This window comes from Aquarana catesbeiana, linkage group LG08 (assembly GCF_042186555.1).
Source record: "Aquarana catesbeiana isolate 2022-GZ linkage group LG08, ASM4218655v1, whole genome shotgun sequence".
Classification (NCBI taxonomy): domain Eukaryota; kingdom Metazoa; phylum Chordata; class Amphibia; order Anura; family Ranidae; genus Aquarana; species Aquarana catesbeiana.
Genome location: NC_133331.1, coordinates 263570130 through 263597544, shown reverse-complemented (window position 1 = coordinate 263597544; position 27415 = coordinate 263570130). Strand labels below are relative to the sequence as shown.

The window sequence follows — 27415 nt, the reverse complement described above, 5'->3', positions numbered from 1 at the left end:
AGAAAGGAAACGGCTGGGAATACTATCCTGCACTTTTCCAGCTCCCATCCTCGTACATTGATATACAGTATACCCTACAGTCAGTACCTCCGATTACAACGTAATTGTGCTAGGAACGAGGATTTCGAAAGAGAAGCCAAAGCAGACAGATTGCTCAGCCGAGGTTACAGTAAAAAAGTTCTAAAGAGGGCCTACCAGCGGGCCAAACAGAATCCACGTGACACTCTCATTTTCAAACATAAAGCACATGACCCACATCCCACTACAAAACTAATCACAACATTCACAGCCCATCAACAGGAAATTCGAAATTTGATTAGTAACAATTGGCACTTTTTATCTGAGGATCCAGTCATCTCAAAATATGTGGCCAATATGCCACAAATTACTTACAGGAAATCACGCTCCATCAGAGACGCCTTAGTTCATAGTCACCTGCAACCCCTGACACCCCTGGTAGGGGCGGAGGGTGGGAATGGCACCTTCAAATGTGGACATTGTCAATTCTGTCCATGGATTAAAGAAGGGATTGGGTGCCCTCTTCCAAGAGGAGGCTTTCCCAAGCTTAAAGGCTATGCCGATTGCACCACAACGGGCATTGTGTACTTAGCTATGTGCCGCTGTGGCGCATTTTATATAGGCAAAACAAAGCGTCCATTTGCTAAAATAATTCAGGACCACTTATATTATTTAGACGCAGGGCTACTTTACACCCCCATTTGTAAACATATTGGTCTACGACATAGCTTCGACCCCAGCTATGTGTCCTTCTTTGCCTTGGAGGTTATACCTGACCTAGAGAGGGGTGGGAATGTGGACAAAATAATATTGCAGCGTGAGGCCAGGTGGATATTTAACCAACGTGCGACTTATCCGCCTGGCCTTAACACTGCACTCTCATTCACGCCCTTTCTGTGATGGTCTTTTCTGTAGTAAACCTATCAAGTTATAAACAAATAACTGAAATTACATGTAAAATTTGCTACGTGTCTTTATATCCATATGTTTGCCACTTATGATACATACAGGATACCGTAGGCAGGCCCTCACTCACCTTCAGTTATATAGCCTCACAAACGATATATCCATACCCACTAGATGGTGCTATTTTCTATATGGGATGATAAGAATATAGGCTGACTAGCCCCAACCCTCCTTGTCTCCTTCCGCTTCACCTAAATCATGATTGACTAGATTGGAACATTATCTATTGAACCATGCATATATTCCATTTTTGTATTGTACTTTTGTTGTTTATAAATGTTTATATATTAAACTCAAGGTATATTGGTCCATGTTGGACCACTACATATGCTGTCTGCCATGCTCCTGGACCGCTCCCGCTGCCTGCTGGAAACGGATGCCTTAGGTGGGGGGACTCGGACGTCCCTGCTTAGGGGGCGGAGCTGTTTCTTTTCCGCCCCTATGCGCCCTTCACGCCATTGGCGAGGTATGGGCAATGCGCGCGCATCCTGGGGGGTGGAATGCGCATGCGTCCGCCCCCCCTGGTGCGTGCGCATCCTGGCAGGGACATCCAGACCGGAGGCAATGCCGGAGGTCAATTCTGACCTGATTGCTTCCGGTCGGACCGCACCATTCAAAAGATGGAGGCGCCGGTGCTGTCTGATAGACGCATCCTGCAGCCTTCCATCGTGACGGGTGGACGCACAATTATCTGATCAGGAGCCATAACAGCCCCTCTCTCTCTATCTCTACACTCAGGGGTAAGTTCATATCTATTTGGACGCGCTTGCTTTGTCTTGTTTGGATATTTCTTCAAACTGGGGGACTACTGCCATAACTTAAGGGATAACTTAACAACAGGGTCCTTGCACCATCATTACCATAGGCTTGGCGCTTTTCTTAGACCACTTCAGACCTGCTGCCTCACTTGGATTAATTGTCCTATTTAAAATCACTATACTGGGACACTATGGATACAGGCATGGTATATGTAATGGCTATTTATCATAAAGTGGGAAGACTGCTCTCTCCCTCCCTACAATAAAGATATAGATATCCCAAGCAACTTACTGGCGGGCTCTGTCCCGCACCCCAAAAATCCCCCCTCCCCTAGTCTGGTGTAGATGTCTTTTAAAATACTATATACCACAAACATACCTTATGTACAATATACCTATGTGGGCGTCGTATCAATACTCCGGTAACATACAACATATGAGATTTGTTTGACCGTTAATGGTCGTTGCTAATACTATATATGATTTATTCTTAATCAACTTATGGGTTTCCCGTCTTTGTTTCAGTACGGGTTACCAGTCTATATTGCCCTAAGTGTGTGGTCCAGTCCTCCTACTGGTATTGTCCGTCTGGGATCTGGCACCCAGGGACAATCCGTGCCGGTTGGTTCAGCGGTTGATGTCCTGTGAATGGTGGTAATAGCCTTATTCTTTTGAAATTTTAATAGTAGGTGAGCAATAACTCTATGTATTCAATGTTTTTCTATTGTTATGATTTAATTTCATGTATGACCATTATGTAATTTGAGAGTGTTTATTGTTTACACAGTTTAAATGAATCAATGACATTGTGTCTAGCCCTGATGAAGCGAAAATTCTTTTGCGAAACATGTTGGCTTTAGTCACGTATGAATTTTGAAATTTACTACTGGATGGTCATATGTCTGTATATGTTTTGACAATACTATTTTTAATCATATCTCAATAAATATTGTTAATTTTTTATCAAACCTGTTTGACTTTCTGCTACACTGTTTGTTCGGGAGTATATGGTGTGGTTGTCTGGTGTACTATTCCTTGTCTCTTCAGGTAAGAGGCCACTTCTTTGCTTTTGTATTCTCCCCCATTGTCGGTGCATATTATTCCTGGTTTCTGTTGGAATTTGTTGCTAGACATGGCAAGTTGGCAACAAACTCTTGAAGTTTCTCTGATGTTTCATCAGATAAGTAGTTGTGTACCTGGAATAATCATTAATGAAAGTCAGTAGATATCTGTTCCCGCCTGACGTTTTCATTGAATTGCATATGTCACTGTGTATGAGCTGCAGGGGTTCGGTGGTTTTTCTTTGCAATGCCAGTGCATGTGTGGCTTTTGCGTCTATACAACACTTGCATTTTATTGGCAGTTTGCAAGGCGCTATTGTCAAATCTTCTGATAAGCCTCTCTTTATAATGTCCTGTATAGCTTCTGGATTTCTGTGCCCCAGCCACCTGTGCCATAAGTGAATACATTTGCTGTGTAGGTCATTAGCGGCTATATTGGCTTGCTGGTCTGTGGTGATTGGCCTGTATAAGTGATCATCCGAGGAATTGCTTATTGTGAAATGTGCATTCATCACCCAGGAACTTAACATTGTATGCAAGACTTTTCACTGATATAAGGCTGCCTTCTAGTTCTGAAACATAGAGCACTTTCTTTACAAGGATACTGTGGTTGCCTTGTGGTGTAATGCAGTTCAGGAAGCCCTGGCCTTTACCTTCGGAGGTGTTGCTTTTCCAGTTTGCTACGAAAACGTTGTCTTTTGCACTGTAATCAATGTTTGTGAAGAAGGTCTCATCGCTCCTGAGTTTATGCACCAGCCGTGTGGCTTGCTGCTTTGTGTTACTTTAAAGGTGCCACTCCATGATATGTCTGCAGTTTCCTTTGTGGCTTCTTTGACTCTCTTTTGTGGATAGCTCTAGCTTTCGCTGCTCGGCTTTCCAGATAGAACAGTCCTTTTTTAAGTGACTGGTCTTCTTACAGTGAAAACAGGCTCTGCTTTCTTTGTTGTGCTTTATGCCTTTGTACATCTTGAGAGCTTTGTCATCATGGTGTACATTTTCTTTCCTTCTGTCATATTCATCGGTAAATTTCCCTTTGACATATTCCAGTGTCAGCTTCTGCTCGGGTATGGTTTCTAAAGCGTTAATGAGAGCAGTATAGTCTGGTAGGCTGCAGAGGAGCAGGGCAACACTATGGTTTTCTTTGATGTCCTATCTTAAGGTACGCAGCTGCTCTATGTTCTCTAGCATAGCATTCATGTGGTCAGACATTTGCTGGCCTCCTTCTAGTTTCATCTGGTATAGCTTTCTTCACAGAAATAACTTGCTGTTTGGAATTGACCGTGTATGCAATTTCTGTAATGAAGTACACATACATTTGGCCATTTTCTCTTATGTGGATAAGCTGGTCATCATCCACTAGTAAGCTTATAATTGCTTTTGCCTGCCTATCTTTCCTATCCCATTCTCCATCTCTCTGTTTGTATTCAGCACTTGCCACAAGACAGACCCACAGTCATTCTTGGTAAGAAACACTTCTGGTTTAAATTTCCATAGCTGGTAATTGGCATTGTTCAGCTTTGCAATTGCAAACTTCACAGCTGAATCGCTTGCCATCTTTCAGATGCTTGCATACATTATACACATACTTACTTTCTTGCAGAATTCTCGTTTTCCAGTGCCTGGGTGCTGCTGGGTTTGCTGCTAGGTGCCTGGGACCCATAACCTATTAGCAGTTTATTGAATAATTATTGAATAATTATAAGCTGGAAGCTTCTTATTTCAACAATTAGCTTTACTTTCATGGAGAAATACATCACGTGCCTTTTTATCATCATGGAACAGACAGGAAGAAAACACAAACAAGTGCATACTTCGATACAGAGGGTACTTCCCCTTATATCATAGAATAAATGAACTATACACTATAATTCTATAGTGCCACCTGCTGCATAGATAGGTATAATGCATACAGTGTATGTTCAGTTTATATAAGCAACTTTACATTACATGTTGTTGTTATTCCAACATCATCAACTAGGCAAATATATTCATTTATCTTCAGCAGACCATGAAATATCAATGGCACATAGCAGAGTATTGTGTAAAGCTGCATCAAACTAATTAAACCTTGCTCTTTTTCCCTTCAGATTGTGGTCATTGTGGCAGCCATCTTGGAGATTTATCTCGACATTGCATTAGCCTTCAGCTGCTTTTGCTTCACGCTTATAAGCGGCATTCCTTTTTGGGGCCCTGTGTTTGTAAGTAGTATTACGATTTGCTGTTTGTGTTGTATTTCACTAATGGAAAAGAGCACCGGCCTGCAGTACCACCATTGTCCAATCATAGATTAGCTTTCACCAGTGTAACAGTGGAGGGTTTGAATCAAAGTGAGATGTTATTGCCTGTGTCCCAATTGGAGTGTTTCCCCTTGCTTCCTGTCCTGGTGACCACTGCCCTTTGATCACAGGGACAGGAATGAGGCTTAATCTTTCTCATTTGGAACAAAAACAAATAGAGTAATCTGAAAGAGTTTAACTCTTTCTTATACTGTCCAAAACTAAATGTGACTGGAGTTACGTTTAAGATGATCATAAGTAAAAATTTGCCATTTATATACAGTATCTCATAAAAGTGAGTTTACCCCTCACATTTTTGTAAATATTTTAATATATCTTTTCATATGACAACACTGAAGAAATTACACATTGCTACATTGTAAAGTAATGAGTGTACAGCTTGTATAACAGTGTAAATTTGCTGTCGCCTCAAAATAGCTCAACACAGAGCCATTAATGTTTAAACCGCTGGCAACAAAAGTGAGTACACCTCTAAGTGAAAATGTCCAAATTGGGCTCAATTAGCCATTTTCCCTCCCCGGTGTCATGTGACTCGTTAGTGTTATGCCGCGTACACACGAGCGGACTTTGCGGCGGACTAGGTCCGACGGGATTAGTCCGGTGGACAATCCGATAGTGTGTGGGCTAGTCCGATAGCTTTTTGGAATAAAAATCTGATGGACCTAGAAGTGGAACATGTTTCAAATCTGTCCGACGGACTAAAATTGTGAAAACTGTTTGTCTGTGTGCTGGTCCGATGGACCAAATACGACGCAAGGGAAGCTATTGGCTACTGGCTATTGAACTTCCTTTTTTAGTCCCGTTTACGTCATCCTGTTCAAACCGAATGGACTTAGTCCTATTGTGTGTGGCCAAGTCTGTTGGTTCGGAAAGTCCGTCGGACCTAGTCAAAAAGTCCATCGGAAAGACCGTCAGACCTAGTCCGCCGGAAAGTCTGCTCGTGTGTACGCGGCATTACAAGGTCTCAGGTGTGAATGGGAAGCAGGTGTGTTAAATTTGGTGTTATCCCTCTCACTCTCATACTGGTCATTGGAATTTCAACATGGCAAAGAACTCTAAGAGCCGGTTCACACAGGGGCGACTTGTCAGGCGACCTAGCCGCCTGACAAGTCGCCTCCTGTTCTGTACAATGGAACCGTTCTAATCGGAGTGACGCAAGTCGCTCCGACTTAGAAGAAAGGTTCCTGTACTACTTTGGGGGCGACTTGCATAGACTTCTATACAGAAGTCATCTTGCAAGTCGCTGTGGCAGTCGTGTGCAGGTCGCCTCGATGAGGCGACCTGCAAGTCGTGCCGCTTTTAGTGTGAACCGGCTCTGAGGATCTGAAAAAAAGAATTGTTGCTCTACATAAAGATGGCATGGACTATAAGAAAATGGCCACTGCGCTGCAGCTCTGTTCCAGGGCCTTAGCAAAGACCATACAGCGTTTTAACAGGCCAGGTTCCAGAGGTTGCTGCAGAGGTTGAAGGGGTTGGGGTCAGCCTGTCAGTGCTCAGACCATACGCCGCACACTGCATCAAATTGGTCTGCATTGCTGTCATCCCAGAAGGAAGCCTCTTCTAAACACCATGCACAAGAATGCCCGCAAACAGTTTGCTGAAGAGAAGCAGACTAAGGACATGGATTACTGGAAACATGTCCTCTGGTCTGATGAGACCAAGATAAACTTCAGATGGTGTCAAGCGTGTGTGGAGGCAACCAGGTGAGGATTACAAAGACAAGTGTCTTGCCTACAGTCAAGCATGGCGGTGGGAGTGTCATGGTCTGGGACTGCATGAGTGCTGATGGCACTGGAGAGCTACAGTTCATTGAGGGAACCATGAATGCCAACATGTACTGTGACATACTGAAGCCGAGCACGATCCCCTCCCTTCGGAGACTGGGCAGCAGGGCAGTATTCCAACATGATAACGGCCCCAGACACACCTCCAAGACGACCACTGCCTTGCTAAAGAAGCTGAGGGTAAAGGTGATGGACTGGCCAAGCATGTCTCCAGACCTAAACGCTATTGAGCATCCTTAAACGGAAGGTGGAGGAGCGCAAGGTCTCTAACATCCACCAGCTCCGTGATGTTGTCATGGAGGAGTGGAAGTGGATTCCAGTGGCAACCTGTGAAGCTCTGGTGAACTCCATGTCCAAGAGGGTTCAGGCAGTGATGGAAAATAATTGTGGCCACACAAAATAATAACACTTTGGGCCCAATTTGGACATTTTCGCTTAGGGGTTTACTCACTTTTGTTGCCAGCGGTTTAGACAATAATTGCTGTGCGTTGAGTTATTTAAGGGGACAGCAAATTTACACTGTTATACAAGCTGTATGCTCACTACTTTACATTGTAGCAAAGTGTCATTTCTTCAGTGTTGTCACATGAAAAGATATAATAAAATATTTACAATAATGTAAGGGGTGTACTCGCTTTTGTGAGATACTGTATGCAGATACGTTCCAGCATATTAAGCCCCTGTTGTGTGATGAATGCCGATATACAGGCTAAACCTTCTAATATGGATTTTCGCTAACAGCTGGACATTGGCATGTTTCAGACCAGAACTGTTTACAAAACTTTGAGCGGTTGGTGGGCTGTCTGCTGGTTAGGGATGAGCCGAACACCCCCCGGTTCGGTTCGCACCAGAACCCGCGAACGGACCGCAAGTTCGCACGAACGTTAGAACCCCATTGACGTCTATGGGACTCGAACGTTCGAAATCAAAAGTGCTCATTTTAAAGGCTAATTTGCATGGTATTGTCCTAAAAAGGGTGTGGGGACCCGGGTCCTACCCCAGGGGACATGTATCAATGCAAAAAAAACTTTTAAAAACGGCCGTTTTTTCAGGAGCAGTGATTTTAATGATGCTTAAAGTAAAAAAAAAAAAGTGAAATATTCCTTTAAATATCGTACCTGGGGGGTGTCTATAGTATGCCTGTAAAGTGACGCGTGTTTCCCATGTTTAGAACAGTCCCTGCACCAAATGTCATTTTTAAAGGAAAAAATCTCATTTAAAACTGCTTGCGGGTTTAATGTCATGTCGGGTCATGGCAATATGGATGAAAAACAGTGAGACAAACGGCATGGGTACCCCCCAGTCCATTACCAGGCCCTTTGGGTCTTGTATGGATATTAAGGGGAACCCCGCACCCAAATTAAAATAAGGAAAGGTCCCTATATACTCTGAACAGCAGTATACAGGCGGTGCAAACAAGACAGGGACTGTAGGTTTGTTGTTAAGTAGAATCTGTTTGTAATTTTGAACATTTTTAACGTGTTTAGCTCCAGCCAAAAAATCTTTTCTAAGTTTTTTGGAAAACATAGGGAAGGGTTATCACCCCTGTGACATTTGTTTTGCGTCTTTCCTCCTCTTCAGAAGATTTCACCTCACTTTTTTGTCCCAATGAAAAATGTTTTTTGAAAATTTGGGTTTTTTTGTGGAACAAGGATTGGAAAGCATCAGTGGAAAGGAGAAATTGTTTTCCCATATTAACTCTTACATGAGAGAATTTCCCTTCCTAGGGGTAGATTTCATCTCACTTCCTGTTGTCTCCTTCCGTTTGCAAGTAGGAGTCGTTTGTAAGTTAGATGTTTGAAAGTAGGGTCCTGCCCTATATACTCAGCAGAAATTTGGGCCTTAGGTGTTGCTGTGGCCAAAACACTGTAAGCCCTCACAGGGCCCTGCTGTGAAATATTAGATCAAGAATTGTAATTACATGCCCCTGTTGAACAGGAGCTGAAAAATTAGGCCTTAGGCACTGGTGCTGGTGCCACAACACTGCAACCCCTCACAGACACTCTAGTTGGAACGCAGGAACGAGCCCTGCTGCAAAGTATTGCATCAAAAATTGTAATTACACGCCCCTGTTAGACAGGGGCAGAAAAATTGGGCCTTAGGCACTGGTGCTGGTGCCACAACACTGCAACCCCTCACAGACACTCTAGTTGGAACGCAGGAACGAGCCCTGCTGCAAAGTATTGCATCAAAAATTGTAATTACACGCCCCTGTTAGACAGGGGCAGAAAAATTGGGCCTTAGGCACTGGTGCTGGTGCCACAACACTGCAACCTCTCACAGACACTCTAGTTGGAATGCAGGAACGAGCCCTGCTGCAAAGTATTACATCAAAAATTGTAATTACACGCCCCTGTTAAACAGGGGCTGAAAAATTGTGCCTTAGGCACTGGTGGTGGCGCCCAGAACCAAAAATGTTCTTACAAGCTATCAGCGTGATGATTGAGGAGGAAGAGGATAATTACTCAGGGATAGTCACTCAGCATCAGCATAGGCAGTCTTTGAAGGGATCTGAAAAAAATTATTCAGTTACATCAGCATCAGGTGCTTGGTAGCTGGTGGTGATCCAAGACTGATTCATTTTTATGAAGGTCAGCCGATCGACCGAGTCAGTGGACAGACGCACCCTGTGATCGGTTACCACGCCTCCAGCAGCACTGAATGTGCGTTCCGAAAGAACGCTGGATGCAGGACAGGCCAGTAGCTCAATTGCATACTGTGCAAGCTCTGGCCAGTGATCCATCCTCAAGACCCAGTAACCCAGAGGATTTTCGGTGGGAAAGGTGTCCAAGTCTGATCTTGCCCCTAGGTATTCCTGCACCATGTAAAACAGACGCTGGCGATGGTTGCTGGAACCGATCATACCTTGGGGCTGCGGACCAAAAAATTGTCTGAACGCATCGGTCAGACGGCCACCTTCTCCACCGCTCCTTCTTTGACTGACCGAAGCCTCAGCAACACGTTGTCCAGAAACAGGAGTTTGTAACCTCCCAGTCTCTGGGAACGCGTTGCACAGACCTTTCTGCAAGGCCTCCCGAAGATGTTTCATCCTCTGCTCCCTCTGCGATGGCAAGATAAGGTCCGCAACCTTACCCTTGTAACGTGGATCAAGGAGGGTTGCCAGCCAGTATTGGTCCTTCTCCTTGATACCACGAATACGAGGATCCTTACGCAGGCTTTGCAGGATCAGGGAGGCCATGCAGCGTAGGTTTGCTGAGGCATTCGGTCCGGAGTCCTCTGGGTCACTAAGGACAACAACGTCCGCAGCCACCTCCTCCCAGCCACGTACAAGTCCATGTGTTCCTTGGGACTGATCCCTTAAAGACTGCTGATGCTGAGTGCCAGGCTCCACCTCCATACTGACACAATCTTCCTCCTCCTCCTCCTCCTCCTCCTCCTCCTCTTCCTGTGTGATCGGCGGGCACGCAGGAACACTGTCTGGATAAAGGGGGCCTTGAGAGCTAAGGAAGTCCTCCTCTTCCTGCCTCTGTTCTGCCTCAAGTGCCCTGTCCATTATTCCACGCAGCGTGTGCTCCAACAGGTGGACAAGGGGGACAGTGTCACTGATGCATGCACTGTCAGTGCTCACCATCCTCGTGGCCTCCTCGAATGGTGACAGGACAGTGCATGCATCCCTGATCATGGCCCACTGGCGTGGGGAAAAAAACCAAGGTCCCCTGACCCTGTCCTGGTGCCATAGTCGCACAGGTACTCATTGATGGCCCTCTGCTGCGTGTGCAGCCGCTGCAGCATGGCCAATGTCGAGTTCCACCTGGTGGGCATGTCACAGATTAGGCGGTTCTTGGGCAGGTTAAACTCCTTTTGGAGGTCCGTCAGCCGAGCACTGGCATTATATGACCGGCGGAAATGCACACAGACTTTCCTGGCCTGCCTCAGGACATCCTGTAAGCCCGGGTACCTGCCCAAGAACCGCTGCACCACCAAGTTAAGGACGTGAGCCAAACAGGGCACATGGGTCAGTTGTCCCTGTCGGAGGGCAGAGAGGAGGTTGGTGCCATTGTCGCAAACCACCATTCCTGCCTTAAGTTGGCGTGGCGTCAACCACCTCTGAACCTGCCCCTGCAGAGCTGACAGAACCTCTGCCCCAGTGTGGCTCCTGTCCCCCAAGCACACCAGCTCAAGCACCGCATGGCATCTTTTGGCCTGCGTACTTGCGTAGCCCCTTGAACGCCTACGGAGCACCGCTGGTTCCGAGGAAGAGGCCATGGAGGAAGAAGAAGAGGAGGGGGTGGAGGAGAGAGGTGTGTCACAATCAGCATTTTGGAGGCGTGGTGGCGGAACAACCTCCAACACTACTGCACCTTGTCCTGCATCCTTCCCAGCTGCCAGCAGAGTCACCCAATGCGCCGTGAAACTTAAGTAACGTCCCTGTCCATGCCTGCTGGACCATGAGTCAGCGGTAATATGCACCTTACCGCTGACCGCCCTGTCCAGCGAGGCATGGACATTGCCTTCCACATGCCGGTAGAGAGCCGGAATCGCCTTCCGTGAGAAAAAGTGGCGTTTGGGTACCTGCCACTGAGGAACCGCACATTCCACAAACTCACGGAAGGGGGCAGAGTCTACCAACTGAAAAGGCAGCAGTTGAAGTGCTAGCAATTTTGCCAAGCTAGCATTCAACCGCTGGGCATGTGGATGGCTGGGAGCAAACTTCTTTCGGCGGTGCAGCAGCTGGGGCAGGGAAATTTGCCTGGTACAATCTGACGTCGGTGTACCAAAAGCAGATTGCCCACAAGTACTTGGCTGTGACACACCTAATTCTACACCTTCATTCCTCTCACTGCAGGTCTCAGAGAGGACTGAAGGTCTAGTGGGGTTGGAAATCTCAGCTGATGAGGAGCAAGGAGAGATCCTCTTTGTTCTTTGGTGTGGGTCTTTTAGATATGCTTGCCAACGAACTGCATGGCAGGTCAACATATGTCTGGTCAAGCATGTGGTACCCAAGCGGGAGATGTTTTGGCCACGCGAGATACGCTTGAGACATATGTTGCAAATAGCAGCGGTGCGATCTGATGCACTCATCTCAAAAAAGGCCCACACCAAAGAACTTTTTGAATAACGCGCAGAGACTGCAGCGCCCTGCACATGTGGATCTTTGGGGTGTGATGCAGTCAATGTGCTGCCCTTAGGCTGGCCCCTGGAGGGCATCCTGCCTCGTTGGTGATGTGCCGCCTCCTCCTCCTCCTCCTCCTCCTCTCTCCTATCAGGCACCCACGTTGAGTCAGTGACCTCATCATCCCCTCCCTCCTCATCACTGGAGCAAACCTGGCAGTATGCTGCAGCAGGGGGAGCATGACTGCCAGATTGCTGTCCTTCTTGGGCACCCCCTCTGTCCGTGCTCATGTTACTGCCTTCATCGAGCTCAGTATCATCATCAGAGCCTTCCAAACGCTGGGCATCCTCCTGGAGCATGTACCCAACACTGTGGTCAAACAGTTCGAGGGAATCCTCATGAGGACATGGTGGAGCTAGGGAAGGAGTCACTGATGACATTGAGCTGAGGGAAGAGGCCGCTGCTTTGCCAGACAAAGCACCCTGGGCATGGGTGAGAGAGGATGAGGAGGATGAGGACGGCTTGGTCATCCACTCGACCAAGTTTTCTGCATGTTGCGGCTCAACACGGCCAGCTGCCGAAAAAAAGGCCAAGCGTGTCCCATGGCCACGGGCTGATGAGGATGCACCGTCTCCACGACCAGCACTAGACACAGAGCCTGCTTGCCCTCTCTTATTGGCTTGTGACTGTCTGCCTCTCCTTCTTGGCCTTCCAGACATACTAATGGCCTGTAGCTGTACTAAGCTGGGATAGAACACCTGTAATTTTCTTCAGGTAGCTTTATATACTGTAACCAGACAAGCCTGCCTGTCAGTAGGAAGATAACAGGAACGGATCTAGCTGAACACTGTGAGCAGGACGCACTGCACTAAATGTAAATAGCAGGAACGGATCTAGCTGAACACTGTGAGCAGGACGCACTGACTGCACTAAATGTAAATAGCAGGAACGGATCTAGCTGAACACTGTGAGCAGGACGCACTGACTGCACTAAATGTAAATAGCAGGAACGGATCTAGCTGAACACTGTGAGCAGGACGCACTGCACTAAATGTAAATAGCAGGAACAGATCTAGCTGAACACTGTGAGCAGGACGCACTGCACTAAATGTAAATAGCAGGAACGGATCTAGCTGAACACTGTGAGCAGGACGCACTGCACTAAATGTAAATAGCAGGAACAGATCTAGCTGAACACTGTGAGCAGGACGCACTGCACTAAATGTAAATAGCAGGAACAGATCTAGCTGAACACTGTGAGCAGGACGCACTGCACTAAATGGAAATAGCAGGAACGGATCTAGCTGAACACTGTGAGCAGGACGCACTGACTGCACTAAATGTAAATAGCAGGAACAGATCTAGCTGAACACTGTGAGCAGGACGCACTGACTGCACTAAATGTAAATAGCAGGAACGGATCTAGCTGAACACTGTGAGCAGGACGCACTGCACTAAATGTAAATAGCAGGAACAGATCTAGCTGAACACTGTGAGCAGGACGCACTGACTGCACTAAATGTAAATAGCAGGAACGGATCTAGCTGAACACTGTGAGCAGGACGCACTGCACTAAATGTAAATAGCAGGAACAGATCTAGCTGAACACTGTGAGCAGGACGCACTGCACTAAATGTAAATAGCAGGAACGGATCTAGCTGAACACTGTGAGCAGGACGCACTGACTGCACTAAATGTAAATAGCAGGAACGGATCTAGCTGAACACTGTGAGCAGGACGCACTGCACTAAATGTAAATAGCAGGAACGGATCTAGCTGAACACTGTGAGCAGGACGCACTGCACTAAATGTAAATAGCAGGAACGGATCTAGCTGAACACTGTGAGCAGGACGCACTGCACTAAATGTAAATAGCAGGAACAGATCTAGCTGAACACTGTGAGCAGGACGCACTGCACTAAATGTAAATAGCAGGAACAGATCTAGCTGAACACTGTGAGCAGGACGCACTGCACTAAATGTAAATAGCAGGAACGGATCTAGCTGAACACTGTGAGCAGGACGCACTGACTGCACTAAATGTAAATAGCAGGAACAGATCTAGCTGAACACTGTGAGCAGGACGCACTGCACTAAATGTAAATAGCAGGAACAGATCTAGCTGAACACTGTGAGCAGGACGCACTGCACTAAATGGAAATAGCAGGAACGGATCTAGCTGAACACTGTGAGCAGGACGCACTGACTGCACTAAATGTAAATAGCAGGAACAGATCTAGCTGAACACTGTGAGCAGGACGCACTGACTGCACTAAATGTAAATAGCAGGAACAGATCTAGCTGAACACTGTGAGCAGGACGCACTGACTGCACTAAATGTAAATAGCAGGAACGGATCTAGCTGAACACTGTGAGCAGGACGCACTGACTGCACTAAATGTAAATAGCAGGAACGGATCTAGCTGAACACTGTGAGCAGGACGCACTGACTGCACTAAATGTAAATAGCAGGAACGGATCTAGCTGAACACTGTGAGCAGGACGCACTGCACTAAATGTAAATAGCAGGAACGGATCTAGCTGAACACTGTGAGCAGGACGCACTGCACTAAATGTAAATAGCAGGAACAGATCTAGCCTAATCTAGCTAACTCAAATCAAATGACACTGTCTGTCTCTCTCTCTATCAGCACACCGGAACACACTACACAGGGCCGCCGTGCAGGCGGCCTTATATAGTGTGGGGCGTGTACTAAATCCCCTGAGCCATAATTGGCCAAAGCCACCCTGACTTTGGCCAATTACAGCTCTCTCTACTGACGGCGCTGTGATTGGCCAAGCATGCGGGTCATAGTGCATGCTTGGCCAATCATCAGCCAGCAATGCACTGCGATGCCGCAGTGAATTATGGGCCGTGACGCGCCACACGAATTTGGCGCGAACGGCCCATAACGTTCGCAATTCGACGGACGGTCGAACAGCCGATGTTCGAATCGAACATGGGTTCGACTCGAACACGAAGCTCATCCCTACTGCTGGTGTACAATGACTGCAGTATATAGGAAGGTCTATAGCAGCTTTATCAACATTTTAACCCCTGAGGAACCCTTTAAACAATTTTCAGGTTTTGTGGAACCCCTGCTAGATCCATTGGGGTTGGGTGGAAAAAATGTCCCTGCCATTGGTGGACCTTGGAGATACAAATAGTTAAAAATATTACAAGTAAAAGGGGAAAAGACCACCGCGCTGTATAAATACAAACATTTAACACAATCAAGTAATAAAGTGACAAACAATTGAATGAAAAGCAAAAGCAGCCGCTAAAAGGTGAGATACACACACTAAAAATGATCAATAAACAGAGGAAGCAGCGCTGTAAATTAGGTGAATAAGAATATGAGTGATAAATAAATTAAGTAAATAATTATTTTAAGTAATAAATAATAAAGTTCGGGGCGTGGCCTGGACGGGAACCGAGATGGCTGCTTAAACAGGAGGCTCCCGCACTTGGAGGACGACAAACGCTTTATTTGGGGCTTAAAAACCACCTGCCCATGATGGGAAAGCCCAACAGAAGCACCTCGACACCCCGCACACAAAAAGATCCAGGCACGCAGATCAGCGGTAATATCCCGGAGATATTTCGAACCAGACAAGCGGCGCAACTCGAGGCCTCTCAGGCCACGCAGGCCTCACACACTCTACAGGCCTCATCCCCGGACTCAATTAGGAGCAGCATGGATCCGCTTATGGATGAAGACGGCCCCGGAGCTCCGCTCCCAAGCTTACTTGACCTGCAAAGGGACCTCCAAAGAGTCGCCCTTGACATCAAACATACCATGATGTCGGCGATCTCAGACCTTAAGGCGGACATTCACTCCATGAACGACCGAATCGCAGAGGTGGAGGAAAACGCTCGCACACAAGCCACCGCTATCAGGCAAGTACAGAAAACATACGATTCACATCTACCACATTTATTTGAGCTCCATAGACAGGTGGAAGACCTGGATAATAGGGGGCGCAGACATAACGTGAGGGTGAGGGGGGTCCCGGAAGGAGTAGACCAGGCCGCACTGCAACACACAGTTTGCTCTATCTTTAATGATTTACTAGGCCGGCCAGCAGACTCTCCCATAGAAATGGAACGCATACATCGTGCTTTAAGACCCCCTCCCCGCGATAATGAACCACCCAGGGACATTGTCTGTTGCATTGTCAATTTCCCCTTGAAAGAGGAGATTCTTAAAAAAGCAAGAGACAGAGGCCGCATATTACTAAATGGCACTGAAGTAAAATTGTTTCAAGATTTATCTCAAATCACTCTACAGAACAGGCGCACCTTGCGCCCCCTGCTGGAAGTTCTTCGCACGCACAACATTCAATATAGATGGAAGTTTCCGTTCTGCCTGTCAGCATCCACTAGGGGTCGCACAGCTTTTCTCCGAACTCCGGAAGATTTACCCACCTTTTGCGAACAAATGGACATTCCTCAGATGGACATACCCGAGTGGTACTCTTTCTACTTTCCTACGGATCCGTGGAGACCAGTCGCATACAACTCATCACCCAAGGCCCAAAGGCAACGCTCCAGACGACGCAGACTGGATCCTACCTCACCGGGAGACCGTCAATCCCGCCGAGACCTCCCAGCCCGCAGCCCAGGCCTGGCAGATGCTCCCCGTCAGAACTATTAGAGGGCATTGCTCTCTTATACTCTAACCATACTGTCTTTACGCAGTGACTCTCGTTTTGCTTTTTCTCTCTTTTTGTTTTCTCCCTCCCTGTGTTTTTTCTCCCCCTGTTCGTGTAGCCGACGGTACAAGGAATAGCATTGGAAGCTCTCCGCCCAGAAAAGAGACGCATACACATGACCCACGCAGAAGTTCCAACACCTCATCTGGACTTGTGAGTAGCACTTTAACCAGAAGATGCCGATCTATTATCCTACTCACTCACGTACCTAATACCATTACCAGTTTAACACCTACCTTGGTGGATACATTAGCTCTCCAAATGGACCGTTCTCTCTTGCCCACAGTCAAGGGCTTTAATTTTATTCTTGGTTATGTTATATTTGTTTTGCATATTTTAAATGTTTAAGACTTTACTTAAATGTCAAATGAGTGGGAGTCTGAATCCTTAAACTCTCGAGGCCTAATCAATCTAATGTCAGCGCGGCCTATAGTCGCCAGATATGCTATCAATTTTCCCCACAACAGTATCTTATACCCAACCCATAGCTTTTCCACTTGTACCAAGCTCTCTACAACCACACTCTACCATTAGCAGGTAAGGAAATGATGCCATCCCATCCCATTAACAGTAAACCCTTACTAATACTACTTCTCCTTTAACGCTCCATTGACCACGCCTGTTCTTGAACCCGGGGTGGAGATCCAGACTCCCACACTGACAGACTTGTGGCCGGGGGGGGGGGGCAGAGAGTACAGGATACAGAGTAAATGCTAGGTAAACTCAGTTACTGTAAAACACAGAAGACTATGTGTAACAGTCCTTCTTGCCTCCCCTAGTAGATAAGCCCCCCAGGAGGCAGACTACCTTAGGTTGCTGTTTTCGCATACCTTATACATGTGTATTATGTTTTATAAGGGGAGCGTGTGGTTCCTTTTCACCCACACATTGCTTCCCATAATTATAGTTTATCGCACACATTTCCGTGCCCCTAATCACTATTATTTAGCATAATTCGTCCTCCACAGTGCCGCAGCACTCATTCCTACCACAGCTCGTATACCCCACACAGCTGTCCATACGGACTAGAGCTACTCTACCGGACATCCCTCTCTTAGGTGGATAGGCAAGCCTTCGTCCGCCTCCGGTATATCCTATTTACGTACCAATTGTTCTCTTTGAGGTACGTTCCCTAATTCCCCGGAATCTAAGTCTACCTACTTCACCTCTCCTTTCCCCAGTCGTTTACCCCCCCTCCCTTCCCCCCTCCTACCCCCTCCTTTCTCTGTCCTCTCGTTCCCTCCTTACCCTACTATCTCTACTTTGTCTAACCCTTCTTGCCTTCTCTACATCCTCTTCCTACCATATCTACTCTGTGGGGCGGGGGCCGCTCCTTTTTCCCCCCTTCAGCTTCCAAACTCCCACAGTTCCATTCTGCAGCTCGCGTACAAGACACGACACCGACTAGCTCAACTTAACACCCTTTGATCTCTTGGATACCCACAATGTCGAGGGGAACCGCAAACTCTACACAACAACGTACACTCAAATGCCTATCCCTAAATGTAAAAGGCTTAAATATTCCAGAAAAAAGGTCGCAAGTATTATCAGCACTGACTAAACACAAAGCCCATTTCCTCTTGTTACAGGAAACACACTTCTGTGCAAAACATGTCCCCAAACTGTCGAATCATATATATAAACACACACTCCACTCTACGAGCCCAACGTCGAAAACAAAAAGAACATCTATCCTTATATCCAAACACGCTGACTTTCAACTGAAAGACTCCTTGATTGATCAAGAGGGTAGATACATTTTTATCAAAGGCACATATGCATCAAAACCAATCACCATTGCAAATGTGTACTACCCAAATGAGCATCAAGTAACTTTCTTTAGACGAATCTGTGACCTTCTTTCCACATTTCAGGAGGGTATAGTACTTCTGGGTGGTGATTTCAATGTCCCACTAAACCCAACATTAGATTCCTCCACGGGGACTTCTGCACTCGCCTATCGGGCATTACGTCAAATAAAACTCCAATTACAGAACTTGACACTCCACGACTCATGGCGCACCATGTACCCGACTGACAAAGATTATACATTCTTCTCTTCCCCTCACCAAAAATACTCAAGAATTGACTACATATTTCTATCCCAAACAGACTTAACACTTCTTTCCCATGCCACAATAGAACCTATGTTCCTTTCAGACCACCATCCCATCACAATCACTTTAACGTTCCCAGATTACAATACCAGAACCAAGACCTGGAGACTGAACCCTTCCCTCCTTAAAGACCCTGAAGTAGTAAGACAAATAAACACCCGACTCCAACAGTACTTTCAAGAAAACTCCTCCCCAGATATAACCCCGGTTACTCTTTGGGAAGCCCACAAATGTGTCATTAGGGGGAAACTCATAGCCCTAGCAACAAAAGAGAAAAAAAGACGACAGGCCCACATTACATCCCTCCATGAAACTATTAACAGACTTGAAAAAACTCACAAACAATCCTCCGCTCACTCCACACTACAGGACCTCCTCTATGCTAGATCCACTTTATTGGAGGAACTAGGGAAACGCACCAGACGACAATATGTGCTCAGACAAAAAGTATTCTATGAACATGGTAACAAAAGTGGAAGATTGCTTGCACGCACTATACAAAATGCCAAGACCTCTTCCATAATTCATCAACTTCGTACTGAAGGGGGTGCAGTGCTCTCAAAAAATGAGGACATAGCAGCCCATTTTGAAAGCTTTTATACTAAACTATATAACCTGCCATCTCACAACACAGACTCCCCCAACGCCTCACTTCGCCAGACTCAAATACGTGATTTCCTAACCCAATACTGTCCTAAACCGATAACTCTACAACAGGCCACTGCCCTAGAATGCCCATTGACCACAGAGGAGCTATGTTTGGCGATAAAACAAATGAAAGTAGGCAAGAGCCCAGGCCCTGATGGCCTTTCACTAATTTATTACAAAAGCTTCCTAGAAATTCTTTCACCACAAATGCTCAATGCCTTCAATTCCCTGTCGGACCCCTCTACCCCATCAGGCAACCTACTTGAAGCACATATAGCTGTCATACCGAAAGCAGATAAAGATCCGTCCTTAGCGCCCAATTACAGACCCATTTCATTACTCAACGTAGATATCAAAATATATGCAAAAATGTTAGCAAATCGACTACTACCCCTAATTCCTGGCCTGGTTTCAGCAGACCAAGTGGGTTTTGTCCCCGGGAGGGAAGCCAGAGAGAATACCATCCGCACCTTAAACATACACCATTGGCTTTCTTCCTCGGAAGCAAAGGGGTTCCTGTTATCACTCGATGCCGAGAAGGCGTTTGACAGGGTGGCCTGGGACTATATGCGGGAAGTGCTGAAGGGCATTGGATTACTACCACGCATGTGTAAATACATCAACGCTTTATATGACAATCCCTCGGCAAGAGTCAAAGCAAACGGCCTCCTGTCAAACGCCTTCCCAATAACCAACGGCACTCGTCAGGGATGCCCCCTATCCCCTCTCATTTTTATCTTAACTTTAGAACCCCTTTTGAATAGACTGAGGGCGAACACGGACATTCAAGGAATAACTATTAATCGGAGGGAATTCAAGGTAGCTGCTTTCGCAGACGATATCCTGCTAACACTCCAATCACCTCACATAACTCTACCTAACCTGCTGAAAGATATCAACCATTTTGGGGTCTTATCAAATTTTAAGATAAATTATCCTAAATCACACGCCCTAAACATATCCCTCTCCTCACAGGTGGTCACTCACTGCCAAGAATCCTTTCCCTTTAAGTGGGAAGACGCTGCCATTACTTACTTAGGCATTCAAATTACTAGAAATCTTGCAGACCTATATGACCAGAATTTCCTTCACGCACTTTCAAAACTTCAGAGGGAATTAAAGGAGTGGGCCACCCTTAACGTATCATGGTTTGGACGCTCAGCCCTGATCAAAATGATCATCCTCCCTCGCCTCTTGTACTTAATGCAGACCATTCCAATACATTTACCCCCTGCATTCTTCTGTTCATATAAAAAGGCTTGCACGACCTTTATTTGGAAAAACAACCCTCCAAGAATCAAATACTCACGTCTGACCTGCAGCAAGGTCAAGGGTGGGATTGCACTTCCAGATCTCCACAAGTATTACATGGCCTGCCACTTAACTAGAGTAGTTGATTGGTGTTCCAACAGAACAGGGAAACCCTGGGTGATTCTGGAGAACTCTCTCATACCCGGCCAGCTACATAACCTCCCCTGGCTCTCACCCAAACATTGGACACAATCAATCAAGAAACACCCATTTATTTACCCGTCATTACTCGCTTTTACTTCTGCTATAACAACCTCTCAACTATCTTCACGACCGGGACCTTTGACCTCCCTGAGGGGAAATCCAGACTTCTCCCCGGGGACATCAGATACATTCTTAAAACAAGAATGGCCATACGAAGAAGTTCTAGCGTACCAATTCTTCCATACAGGCCGACTACGATCGTATGATAATCTCAGATCCATATCTCTCACAAAAGACTTCCCTTTTTGGACATATAGACAGCTGACACACTTTCTTTCCCCTGCAACTCCTAACAATACATGGTCGAGAAAACTAACTTCATTTGAAACCCTATGTTCCCAGAATACACCCCAAAGACACCTTATATCCACCATATACTCTCTTCTCCAAGAAACGCCACACCACTCACAAACTGAAACCCTTCGCTCTTCCTGGAACAAAGACCTACACATAGACCTCACTGAGGAAGATTGGGAAACCATTCATGTCCACACTCACAAAGGCTCACTAAATGTTGCTATCCAAGAGAATGGATATAAAATACTCACCAAGTGGTACAGAACACCATCCCGCCTACATAAATTCTCACCCTCAATTCCAAATACGTGCTGGAGGTGCAATAAAGAAGAGGGCACTATGATCCACATATGGTGGGATTGCCCGATCCTTCAGGTTTTCTGGAGGGAGGTTCATGACATAATACAACGAGTCACAACCTACACCCTGGATTTTGGACCAGCACAATATCTCCTCCATCATACAACCCTACCTAAAAGATCTTACCACAGATCACTGGCCATTCATATGGTAAATGCAGCTAGATTATGCATTCCTGTAAAATGGCGATCAACCAAGCCCCCGACAGTCAGGGAATGGTTGACAAAGATTGCTAAGATAGAGGAGATGGAGGAATTGATCTATACCTCACAAGATCGCATACAAAAATTCACCAACTTATGGGCTTGCTGGACACATTTCAAAAGCACTGACTGCTATAGGTCGTACTTCCCAATATAATTCTTTCCCTCTTTTAAGAAACGAGAAAGATTTCGGAAGTTCCTTTTGGCAGAGTGGACCAGCTGGGGAGGGGGAGCGGCCCCCTACCCTTACCCCCCCCTCTTTACCCTATGCCCTACGTATATCCCTCTTCTCTGTTTCTCCTCTTTTTCCCTCTCCCCCTACTGTCTCTCCCCACCCCCACACCTTCCCACCCCAAATCTCTCCATCACCCCCATTCCCCCCCAAGGTCTATATCCCTCCTACCCATACCTTTATATAACCCCCTTACAACATCAGATTGTATTAACTTTACACAGTTTAAAACCTAATAGAGACAGACCTTCCCGTTTCAGTTCCACACAAGTTTCATGCTCCTACATACTTCGTGACTGAGCCTGATGAAAATGGCCCACACAAAGTACTCCTGTCTCCTATAGTACTTGTATACAGAAAATGTCTCGTTGTAACATGTTCAGCTAGTTCCTCCTTTATACACTTTAATTAACCTACCATATGCTTGTATTCCCCATGACTTTAATGGCATAAACATTTACTGTAACATTATTATGTATAATGTCATGGAGCATCTCTTAAAATCTGTTCATCTGTTTGTACATGTAATTGTGCTTTTTTGCTCAATAAAATCTTTTTTGTGAAAAAAAAAAAAAATAAATAATAAAGTTCATGGTCAAATCAAGTAAGTCAATAACAGTTCTAATCAGTGAAGATCTTCCAAGGGGTGAGGTAGATGAGGAACCAAGGGCAGGGGTCCCCGTCTGAGGCAGAATAGGAAATAACACTAGGTAAAACCTTCACCGCACCACTGTGATATGGATAAAATGCGCGCTTACCAACCGGCAAGCTTAGGAAAGCGCTCAAATTTCCCGTGAATGCCCCATAAAGTTCACCTTTCTGCGAACTTATGTTCGACCCGAACATCGAGCTCATCCCTACTTGTGATAAACAACTCCTGGTTAGGAGTATAGTATCCCTAACATCCAGGCTCTGTCTATGCGTGGAGGATAGTGGGCTACTCACGGTCTAAGGAGCGATTTAGTGGTGTCTCCATCCCATGAAAGGCCCCGACCGGGTTAAGGTCGCAAGCTTTCCTAAGCTTGCCGGTTGGTAAGCGCGCATTTTATCCATATCACAGTGGTGCGGTGAAGGTTTTACCTAGTGTTATTTCCTATTTTGCCTCAGACGGGGACCCCTGCCCTTGGTTCCTCATCTACCTCACCCCTTGGAAGATCTTCACTGATTAGAACTGTTATTGACTTACGTGATTTGACCATGTACTTTATTATTTATTACTTAAAATAATTATTTACTTAATTTATTTATCACTCATATTCTTATTCACCTAATTTACAGCGCTGCTTCCTCTGTTTATTGATAGTTAAAAATATTATTGGTGGCGGGCCAATGACTGAGCCAAGTGGTATTGGCCCTGGAAATAAGCAGACACCATCAGATGGGTGGTCATCAACTCAAGGAACCTCTAGCAATCTCTGGAGGAATTATAGGGTTCTGCTAAACCCTAGCTGATCTAGAAAGTTTACCTGAAGATTTAGTTTATATTGGTGTCCATTTTAGGGGTTAAAATTAGTTAGAGGTTCACAGTAAGCCTGAAATTTTGCTAATTGAGGAAAAAGTGACAGATTCTTTTTGAGGCCCATCACTTCTATTACCAATACTTACCTTTCCTGCGAGTAGTACTGTGTAAGCTCATTGTCAGCCTGTGTTGGAGCTTGCATTGGGTTCAGGACCTTCTCCACATTCCCATGTAACAAAGGGGACTGGTGTTTGACAGGTGAGGTTCAATTTTAGTCTCTTCAGGTCACATGGAAAAATGTGTTATGGTCAGATAAAACAAAAATTTTATTATTTGGCCTCAACACCAAATGATGTGTCTGGCGGAAATCCAATACAGCTAACCATCCAAATAATACCATTCCTTACAGTAAAGTATGGAGGTGGTAATATCCTATTATGGGGGTGTTTCTCTGCAGCAGGGACTGGAGCACTTGTTAGGATAGAAGGAAAAATGGATGGGGCAAAATAACATCAAATTCTTGAGGAAAATCTGCTGCACTCTGCCAGAAATTTGTCAGTGGGAAGAAGGTTTACCCTTTTGACATGACAATGACCCAGAGCACACAGCAAAAATTACCACACTGTGGCTGAAGGAGAAAAGGGTGAATGTCCTTGCATGGCTTAGTCAGAGCCCAGACTTAAACCCACTGAAAATCTGTGGAAGACTGCAATCCACAAACTGTCACCATCAAATTTAACTGAACATGAGCAGTTCTGCAAAGAAGAGTGGGCAAATATTGCAAAGTTGGTAGAGACATATCCCAACAGACTAAAGGCAGTAATCAAAGCAAAAGGTGGTCCAACAAAATACTGACATACGGGGGTGATCCTTTTTCCAACTAAGCGATTCTTTTTTTCGATTCTTTTTTTAAGCAGGGGGTCCCAGAATGAAGTCTACAAAATGTATGCACAAAACATATGTCTAGACAAAGGAGCTACAGTACACTTTAAAACACCTTGCCTAGCAACCTCCCACACTACTCTGATACCCGGGAGGACCTCTATCTTGAATCCAGCACAGCATGCACACTGAGAACCAGCAGCTTCAGTGATACCCCTTCCAGGACTCTCGCTTCCATCAGTCAGCTTTTTCACAGCTCCCCCCACCGGCTCATCTGGCTCTGCCGCAGGCCATGGCAAACGGATGCATGTGCATGGATCTTGTAGCCTGGGACCCCCTGTTATGTGTAAGTGCCAAATACTATATATATATATATATATATATATATATAAATAATGGCATTTTATTCAGTTTGCATAGATGCTTCTGACATTTGTGCAAGTAATGTTGTAGAATAAAGTTCAGTCGTGTTCTTATTTATTTATTTTTTTATTGCAATGCATCATTGCCGGAACTTTGACACTTGCAGCTCGAAAAAAACCCAATATCTGCTTGGTGAGCTTTTTTTCTTTTTTTTTTACATAGCTGCATTGCTTTAAGGTGTGCATACATTTTCTCCAAATGTTAAAAAATTATTATATAGCTGAGCTAGACTGATTCACAGTAAGTACTGTTAGGCAGTAGCCGCAAAAGCAAGAAAAAAAATTGGGAGGAGGAAGTTTGACGATATTACAAAGGCAACTAAATCAGACAAGGGGGTGAAAGGTTCCTTTTACAATAAAAGTTAAGAAAAATTTGGTTTGTTTAGTTTGGAAAAAAAAGCAATATCACACTTTGGTTCTCAGCCAGAAGTGTTCTTGCACAGGCTTTGGGGCAGAGGTGAGAGAACCCTGAGGTCTGACAAGGTCTGTTACCTTCTTGGAAACACATCCTATCTCAGCTCCTCAGTGTTCATGTAGCACAACCCCCAAAGGAGCTGCCTTAGATTAGACAGGTTCTGTCTCCAACAGTGAAGAGGCAGTCAGGCACACAAAAACAGTCCATTCACTCTGGCTCAGTAATCAGTCTAGGGGTTGTCTTTTGGAAGTTTATTTGCTAGAAGAACCTGGGATGGGATTAGGGTGATGCAGGATACACCAAAACAGAAAATATTGCTAGCAGAGAACACTTCTTGCTTATCAGCTGTAGCACTAATATTAGGCAGACTGGAACAGTGTACAGTTCACAGCTGGAGACCATGAATTAGTATGGGCACAGCAAAGACAGACTGGAACAGTCCTTGGTTTATGGCTGGGGACCATGAAGTAGTATGAGCACAGGTAAAGGCAGACTGGAACAGTCCTTGGTTCAAGGATGGGACCACGAATCAGTATAAACACAAGTAAAGGCAGCATGGAACAGTCCACGGTTTATGGCTGGGGACCATGAAGTAGTGTCAGGAAAGGGTTCACCTGCTGGTGGCACTGTGGCTCCCAGACCTTTAGCTGCAGTTCAATTTTCCACCAGCAGGTGTCTCTCAGCAGCCAGAAGCTCATGGTAATTAGGCATAACCCAATGCTCATTGCAGGATGTGTATTTAAGTCCTGCCTGTGCTTCTTTTCTTTACTTGGTGTTTGTTCTATCTGTCCCTGACCTGTGTTCCTGCACCCTGATCCCTGATGCCACGGAACAGTCCACAGTTCATGGCTTGGGTCCATGAAGTAATATGAGTACAAATAAAGGCAGACTGGAACAGTCCAGGGTGTTTGACTGGGGACCATGAAGTAATATGAGCACAAGTAAGGGCAGATTGGAATAGTCCACGGTTCATGGACCATGAAGTAGTATGAACACAGGTAAAGGCTTTACTGAATCCTGGTACACAGACAGTCCATAGATGCATCCTCTTACAAAGTGGTCCAGCATTCAGTCCATAGGGCTCCAGGGGCATGCAGCCCCTCTCCTCTCAGCTCCCAGATCCATCCCCAAAGGGGGGGAGAACAATCTCCTCAGGGCTCCAGACTATTTACCAACAACTTCGCTCCATCTGGGCACACCTCCCCAGAGATTGGCTAGGCTCTGCTAAATATTTAGATTGAACATTTGAATCCTCTAGCCCAGTGGTTCTCAACTCCTGTCCTCAGGACCCACTAACAGGCCAGATTTTAAGTATTACCTTGGTGAGATGCAGACTAGAATACTGCAATCACTGAGCAGCAAATAATCTCACCTGTCATGTATTTCAGTTATCTTGCAAACCTGGCCTGTTAGTGGGTCCTGAGGACAGGAGTTGAGAACCACTGCTCTAGCAATAAGCTCTAGAAACTTCTCCTAGAGGCAGGGGGAAGTAATCAAACTCTCAGTCTGTAAAGCTCTGAGCAGACCATACCAAACAATCACTGCTCCTGTGATTACAGTGGAAGCAAAGAATAAATTTACCTAGCAGCCTAACTAGGAGGGTGCTATATTCATATAGAGCCATGTAGTCACTAGGATTGTGAACTACAAGTTTCTTTTGTTTGATACTGTTATTCATACTTCGGGATTCAGGATCTGGGAAAATGCAAATCTTAACCACAATACAGGGCACTTATACACCTTCCTGCCCAAACCAATTTTCAGCTTTCAGCGCTGTCGCAATTTGAATGACAATTGCGCGGTCATGCTACACTGTACCCAAACAATTTTTTTATCATTTTGTTCCCACAAATAGAGCTTTCTTTTGGTGGTATTTGATCACCCTTGCGATTTTTATTTTTTGCCCAACAAATAAAAAAAGACCGAAAATTTTGAAAAAAAAAAAGTGTTTCTTTGTTTCTGTTAAAAATTTTTGTAAATAAGCACGTTTTCTTCTTCAATGACAGGCACTGATAAGGTGGCACTGATAGGCACCGATGAGGCGGCACTGATGGGCACTGTTAGGTAGCACTGGTATGCGGCAATGATGGGCACTCATAGGTGGCACTGATGGGCACTCATAGGCGGTACTGATGGGCACTCTTAGGCAGCACTAATGGTTACTTATGGGTGGCACTGATGGGTACTTATG

General features: G+C 45.6%; 1 protein-coding gene across 2 annotated transcripts in view; it reads left to right on the top strand.

Annotated features, from left to right (window-relative positions):
* The window catches only part of LOC141106397 (membrane-spanning 4-domains subfamily A member 4D-like), a 227752-nt gene that overhangs the window by 178038 nt on the left and 22299 nt on the right, over positions 1 to 27415 (top strand). For both annotated transcript variants that reach the window (XM_073597155.1, XM_073597152.1), the window contains one exon: positions 4891 to 5001. In XM_073597155.1, coding sequence (XP_073453256.1) covers positions 4891 to 5001 — 111 coding nt within the window. The remainder of the gene's footprint in view (positions 1 to 4890; positions 5002 to 27415) is intronic.